Here is a 7,733-nt window from a genome sequence, read left to right on the forward strand (position 1 = left end):
CGGCGCTGGGTGGTGCAGGTACGGCCGGGGGGGGGGGGGGGGCTAAGAGGTAAGGCACAGTGAGGTGGTGCTGGAGGTGGGCTCCTTTGACCACATGGTTCACTTATTTACAATTAACCAGGCTATGGCACCATGCTGGCAAACAGGACTCCAAGTTCCTGCCTCGACTGCTGAAATCTGGTGGAAACTATCAGAATTTTTAGTGGAATGACATGGTTTTAGTGTGGCCATCCAACTTCCATCTAAGCAAAGAAATTGACTCCAGACTACAAAATGTGGTGATTTAAGACTCCAGCTGCTAAGTGACATAAAACCAGACACTGGGAAGTTGGTATCACTTCATCAAGCCCATGCATTGCATTAAGAATTTACTGAACAGTGAAATGGTTACTAAATGTGGTATCTGAGAGTCTTGCTAAATGACTATCAGTCTTTGAAAAGCTGGTATCACTAAGTCAGGTTCATCCATTTTGCTGAATAAATTAAACGAAAAAGTTCTAATCGCATTTTGAATAAATGCACAATTACTTGTTACTGTTCTGATTGAATTCTGTTGCTACTGTCTTCCTTAGTGGGTCATGTGAACCATTTTTCTGAATAGTGCTTTTTATAGGGTAGGGGGCTTTGGGGATGATTTTATGGAATCAGGGGGGCAGTGGCTTGAAAAAGTTTGGGAACCACTGCTTAGGGTTAACTACAGGCCCAGTTTAAATCATTTACTCACAGTTGTGGAGCTTACAGGGTGGGATGGGGACAAGTTACTTTCTCTGCCTTGCAAGGTTATGCAAGGATAAATGGAAGAAAGAAGAAACCCTATATTTGGTACCGGAGCTTCTTACAAGGAACAGATGCGGCAGACGTGTGCTGTGGAAGAAGCTCATGGAGTTACTGTGGTTCCCTAGCAGCACTAGAACTCTCCCTCCCCCACCCCATAATGAGGAGGCATCATCAGCTATCGTTGGCACCAACTAAGTCCAGCCTGTTTTAAACCTGCTCATGAGTGTGTTATGACAACGGCACACACAAAAATAGTACCATGTTAAGTACAGAAATATTTTCCAAAGAGCCTTTGAAGTCCAGGATGAAACTGGACCATCAGTTAGAAAGCAGAAAGACCATGCAATTGTCTGCACAGAAAATGCAAATTGCAAATTTGTGCAGTCACACAAGGGCTGAACCCTTAACCTTCACTTGGGTTTGCTTTCATTTTTTTACTAGCGTTTTTCATCTTTTATAATGCATTGCCACAAGGGCTTGGCCCTGGCTAGCTCAGGCCCAGGAGAAGTCATCAGTCACACCATGCTGCTGGTAGATAGAACCGAGGCATGCCCCAGGGGCACAAGAGTTGCTTCACTATGCCTCCCCCAGCCTGTCAGATGGAAAGAGATACAGACTCCTGGTGGATGTTAAGGAGTAAACTCCCCTCTCCCTTCCTGTTGGCAGCAGAGGATAGGACTCGCAAGAATGAGTTTAAATTAAGGGCAGGAAGTTACCGACTGGAAATTAGGAAAAACTTGTTTACAGTAAGAGTAGTGCAACGAAGGGATCAGCTGCCTAGGGAGGTGGTGAGCTCCCTCTCCCTGGCAGTCTTTAAGCAGCATCTGGACAAACACTTGTCAGGGATGCTCTAGGCGGATCCTGCATTGAGCAGGGGGTTGGACTGCATGGCCTGGATGGCCCCTTCCAACTCCGTGATTCTCTGCACAGCTCCAAGGCACATTGAGGCTACACAAGCCTGCCACTTGCATTTAGGGACTGAGTCAGATGTATCATTTTGATCTCATCTGCTGGAGCTCACCACACTCATTTTCAGCTTCATCTCTGGGCCTTACTCCAACATCCAAAATGATCACTAATGATGGCTGCAGCCTAAAAGCAGCACAGATGTTGTCGACTCACAGAGCTGCAAAATTGCTGGAACTCTTAACACTGACAGAAGATTTGGCTACAGCACACTTCTGCTGCTGGAAGTCGGCCAGATAAAATAGCAGGGCCAGCCTGCAAGTACCTGCTGGGATAAGAAGATTTTCCTTCTGTTCAAGGCATATGGAAAGCTGGGGCTGTCAATACAACAGAGGGCTCTGTACTGCCCACAGTCAGATACCCAATCCTTAGCCTGCTACTGTCAATCCACTGCTGCTCATCCTCCTTCTATGCAACTGAAAGCTGCCAGTCAAGAACCCTCCCAGTTGGCATTTCTCCCCAGGAGGCCCCCCCCCCATTTGATGGGGTTAACAGACTCCAGCACCTTTCTTCAAGGTTGTTTCTGACAGCCCTGAGAGTCTAATTATCCTGTCTGCCTCTTAGGCAGTTTTCTCCTCTTCCACCCACCTTCAAACCTTATTCCAGTGACACCTTTTGAGGCAGAGCCTAGAATTCCTTTCTTTTAGTTCTCGGAGGAACTCTCCTCCTCCTGCCCATCTGTCACAACAGTCCAACCAAAGAGGTCACGTAAGGCATCCCCTTTCCTACCAAGATGCCTCCAAGTAGAGACAGGTCATCAACATCAACAATAAGCCCCCATACCCATCCATCTCCCTTCCAGAACACTTTTGTAATTTCAGCAGCTAGCTTTTATTTAGAAATTAGGGGTGGGGTGGGGGGCTGTTTTGTCACCTCTGTCCCAAAAATGTAGTAGAAGCATTCAAGCTAGTCAGCATACGATGAAAGGGAATGCTTAAAGTTTATTTTGCTCATTTGTACAAGGATGGCTACAAATAAGGAGGTGGCCAATCCATAATGGAGCGCACGTTCCTTTCAGGATGCTTCTTTTTGATTTCACCTCCAAGTCCCTGGGATTCAGGTGCCCAGGCTGGCAATTCATCCTCAGGGTCACTGTCATGTGCTTTGCTATTTTCTCTCTAGCAAAGACTTCTAACCAAGCTGATGGCCAGAAGTTGGGTTCTCTACAGGAGAGTGGGTTCTGTGCTCTGGTGCTACTTCCTTCATTTGGATCATTTCTTCCTGTCTCATTGCAGTGTGGGTCTCTGAGGCTGGCACTGATGCCTCTGCAGAGGGACCAAGTAGCTCCCCATTGCCTACCGCTGAAGGACTCCCTTTGATTGGAAGGAGCCCACTGTAGCCATTTCCCCCTTTTAGATCTTGGCTTCCTTGGCTTACATGTGGCCTATGGTACTTCAATTGAATTCTAACTTCATTCGGGCTGAGAGTTTGGGGATCCACCAGTGAGACTCCTGTGGTAGCAGTAACTCCTTCAGTGGACTCCATATCTGTCAGATACATACCTTTGGAACTTATCTCCAAATGAAGGGTTGTCTTGGTCTTCTCGCTGTCAGGAACAGAAAGGGCCATTTCTGTTGTTCTTCCATCACCTGGTATGGGGCTTCCCATCATCTCCAAGACTAGTTTTCTGGTGGGACCAACTGAGATGTTCATTGCCTCTTTCTTTCCATTGATAATTGTGGGTTCTTCCATGAAGGAAGGACTGGAGGGTGCATAACCAGACTGAGAAGCAAGTCTAACAGCTGTATTGGTAGCTGCTATAATACCTGCACCATTCTGTGCAGCCGTCTCTGATCCCAAGTTTAAATTCATTGCAGTAGTCATTTCTCCTAATACAAATACTCCACTCTTCCCTTTTTCCAGGAAGGGCTTTGTCTGTCTCCCTTCCACAGTTTTATATGTTGGCCAGATAGTTTCAGGTTCTAGTGAGAGTTGTGGGATTCCTATCAGTTTTGTCTCAGAGTGTCCTTCATGAAGTCCCAGGGGGAAAGCTCTAGCAGAAGGCATCCTGTAGATTTCAGTGCTGGCATAAGTCTCCAAGTCAGCTTCCCCACTTTTCTTGGTATCTCTGCTTGTGAGGTCTCTTGCCTCAATTGGTATACTTGCTTGGATTTCCAAAGTCTGTATAGGAACAGCACTGGTTGAGTATGCCATGGATGCAGTTATGTTACCTCCTGTAGATGGTAGAGTTTCCTTTATAGGGCTGATAGTAGAAGGTTCCCCTCTGTAGCTTACAACCTTGGGAGACTTCGGCAAGCCAGGGGTCACAGGCAGAGTCGTCCCTCTAGTGGTAGCATGAGACATTGCTGCTGACTGCATGTCTAGTAAAGGAGGGACAGTGGCCCTTTGGGCAAAGTCTTTCTCAGCGTCAGCTGTGGCCCATTTCACCCCAAGAAGCATCTCTTCTGTGGTATTTGCTAAATTAATAGGTTCCTCTTCTGTGAAGGGGCTCATTTCTCTAGGCTTAGAAGCGAATTTATGCAGGAATTGTGGAGATAAACTCTCAGAACTCCCTGTAGATTGCATATTCCACAGTAGAGGAGGCTTTGTTTGTTCTTCTGTGTACTTCAAAGTTTGGTTACCAAGAGCCAAAGTGGTAGAAAAACTGGAAGGACCAATACTGGAAACTCCTGAAGTCCCTTCACTTGTTATTGTGATCTCTGAAATCTCCCTCTTATATGGCATTGTATGCTCCTGCTTACTCACTTTAAGTATTTCCACAAAATTGCCAAATCCAGTACTCTTGGTCGGGTTTCCAGACCCACTCGACCAGAAGAGGGCAGTTCTGGTTTCATGCATGGGCACAAGCATCCCTTCCAAGATGGAGCCATGTTCTTTGACTTCTGTTCCGGGACTTGGTTGGCTAGTAGACCCCAGTTTGAACTGTCTGTCTAGGAATGACAATCCCTTAGTTTTAAGTTCCGTGTTGGAAGATTTTGTTCCAGATGATGAAGCAACCATTTCTTGTCTCGGAGACATTGCTTTCCTTCGCCTGGCTTGTGTATCACCATTCTGTGCTCCAGTAATGCCAGCTACTAGCGAGAAGTTAGTATGCGGCTGTGGGGTCTCTGCCCAACCAACCTGGGTGTAGGATGGCATTTGGCTCTTCTCTGACTCTCTGGTCAATGCTCCCTGCATAGATTCCTTTCCATGGGCCTCAGTTTGTTCAGTTCCAACTGGGATTTGGCTTTCGGTTTCTTCCCCCTGACTCACAGTAACCTTTGGTTCTATAGACGTGCTCTGCATGGCTGTAGCAAATACTGTTTCTATGGTTTGGTTTACTTGTGGTCCTTCAGCTTGTACACCTGTAGTGGATGTAGTCAGTCTTCCAACAAGAGTTCTGAGCCCATATGTTGCAGTGTTACTTGGCTGTCCAAGAATTTGAGACCAAGAAGCCCCTAGCAGAGGGGTTCTTTCTGTGGGGAGCATGGCCTGGTTGGTTTCCATTGCTAGTGAAGCTGGCTCTGTAAAGGAATGTGAGTTGATTTTAGTTGGAGCTTGGCCAGATTGCATTGGCATTTCAGTAGCTTGTACCCATTCAGTCTCGAAGAGAGAGCCTGAAGGTGTAACATTCTCTTCCCACCTACCCTTTCTTGTCAAACTAGCAGGCGGTAGAGAAGACCACTCCACTTCCATAGAAGGCACTGTAGGACCACTTTGAGAGAGAATGGCCTCCTTCCTTCTTGAAGCAGCAAGATGGCTTGTGATCAGGGCCCAAGACGTGGCTGCAGCAGTAGCACCAACCTGGCCAAGGTGATGGTCTTGAACTGAACTTCCAAGGGCTAGAGCTTCCTCAGTATAAGGCATTTGTTCAAAATCATTTCCTGGAGAACTTCTTCTGGTGTTGGAGTGCTGGGCGTATACTGGTCTACTCTCCTTTGTTCTGTAGGAACTTTCAACTTTGTCTTCTGCCATTCCACTGAGGATGCCGGTGGTAAAGGATACTTGGCTCCCTGCTTCACTGCTCATGATTGCTTCCACTCCAGCAGCACGTGAAGCAGCAGCTGAGTTCTCAGAAACTTTTGGAGAGGTTGCTGCATGCACAGAGCTTGTTACTTTAGTCTGAACACCCTCCATCAGGGGCACAGACGTGAAATTGCCAAGTTCATTTCCAGAGCTGCTGACTGATTGCGGGACTAGCTCCTCTGATTGTTTCTCCATCAGAGTAAACACGTATCCCTCAGTTGAGTGCAGAGGGCCATTTACATCTTCAGACTCACTGCTCCCCATTACCAGTAGACTTCTTGTCTCTATAGGGGTAGAGGCTTCTGTCACATATTCTGCATGTGTGGCTCTCATGCTAGAAAGAGGCCAGTACAGAGCTTTCTCACTAGGCCTTGTAGCAGTTCTCTGGACAATTTCATTTAGAAGTGAAGCTGGACTTCTGGTCCCAAAGGAAGTGACATGTTTCACTTGAGGAGCAGTTCTTGTCATGGCGTCAGTAGTCTTTTGCTGACTTGGTGAGTAGGCCCCTTCAAAGTCTGAGGCCTTGGTTTTTAGCTCTTTTGCACTACTGGTTAGTTTCTCCAGAGCTTGCCACAGTGTGCTCCTCTGAGCTACCTGAACTTCTGTTTCTGTGGGCTGGGCTTCAGATGGCACTCCCTGAGCCACCGTTAGGTACTCCATTTTGCTGGCAGCCCCTGGAGGCGGTAGGGTTTGGTCATGCCTCTCTTGGGTCAATGTAGCTGCCAACGGAATTTTTGTTGTTGGGGTTCCTATTTCATCAGAGCCTTTCCCAGTAGGAGTATTCAACAGCTGGTTAATATCCACTTTGGTTTGGTCTTCTGGCTTCTGAAGAGTCTCTCTAGCAGGATGGGCCATTTCTGTGGCCTCAGTGATTGATCTAAGACTCTGGGCAGTGGAGAGTTTGATTTGGTTCACAGTTGTGCAGGGCTCTGGTTCATGTGGAATGAAGTCCTTTATTTTCTCCTGCAGAATTTTCTCTGTTGAAGTTTCTTAAGATGAACACAGTAGATTAGAGCATCCCTCACCTTACCCGTATATCCTTTGTTCCCAGCCATGTGTTAAACTAGCATAATTAGGACTACTTCAGCTTTACTCCCCATGTACAACAATAGAAATGCAAGAATGCAACCAATTGTAGGCATTCCATCCCAACCTGGTGGAATGAGCTCCCACTAGAGGTCAGGGCCCTGTGAGACCGTTTACAGTTCTGCAAGGCCTGTAAGACAGAGCTCTTCCGCCAGGCTTTTGGTTGTGGCAGCGGACATCAAGTATCATCTGGCCCCTCCTGCTACCATGCTGTTACCATCTGCTACAATCCATCATGGTCTTCTATTTTTGAGGCTCAGAATGATAACCCCCCCACCTTAACTGGGGTTGGGTATTTACCATCCAGAATCCCGCATGGGACTTAAGCCTCTCTGTTTTAAATTGACTAACACCGGGGCATCATAGTAATAGGTGTGTGATAGTCTGATCACCATCATTTAAGGATTTAAGTTTTATAGTTTTAATCTCTGGTTTTATTGTTCTGCCTATTCATGGGGGGGGGCAGGATAGACATTGAACCAAATAAATAAAATTGTACGCTCAGGGAGTCACAACTGTGCTTCCCCTCATCACAAAGTGGCCTCCAACAGCATACAGGGGCTTCCAGTAGTTGGCCTCTGAGAAGCTGTTAACTATGAGGTCGAAAGGCCATAAAATACCCCCCCACACACTGCAAAGACATTGGCTTAGCCACAGCTCCCCAAAACCAAGATTGCTAACTGAACTGCTTTAATCTACTGGAGGTTTTTAACCCATCAAGTCAGAACAGAAGATGCTGTCCTGAACCGATTGCTACCCACCCGTCTCCAGAGATGGCAGCCTGTACTGATCTTCTTTCAATTCCTTACCTGGCTGCAGGGCCACCTGAGAACACTTGTAGAGCTTGTTGACTCTGGCAATATCTGAACTGCTCAAGTTCCACCGCTGACCCAGGAAGGCGTGAGAATTGGAGAGTGGTGTGATGGTAGGCAGGCCAG

General features: G+C 47.0%; 1 protein-coding gene across 1 annotated transcript in view; it reads right to left on the minus strand.

The window, feature by feature from the left end:
- Window positions 1–7,733, minus strand: part of ASTL (astacin-like metallo-endopeptidase (M12 family)) — a 20,148-nt gene that overhangs the window by 6,179 nt on the left and 6,236 nt on the right. The window contains exon 7 of the mRNA XM_015406934.1: window positions 7,605–7,733. This exon is cut by the window's right edge and continues 16 nt beyond it. Coding sequence (XP_015262420.1) covers window positions 7,605–7,733 — 129 coding nt within the window. The remainder of the gene's footprint in view (window positions 1–7,604) is intronic.

Source organism: Gekko japonicus, unplaced genomic scaffold (genome assembly GCF_001447785.1).
Source record: "Gekko japonicus isolate JY-2015 unplaced genomic scaffold, Gekko_japonicus_V1.1 scaffold1373, whole genome shotgun sequence".
Classification (NCBI taxonomy): Eukaryota; Metazoa; Chordata; class Lepidosauria; order Squamata; family Gekkonidae; genus Gekko; species Gekko japonicus.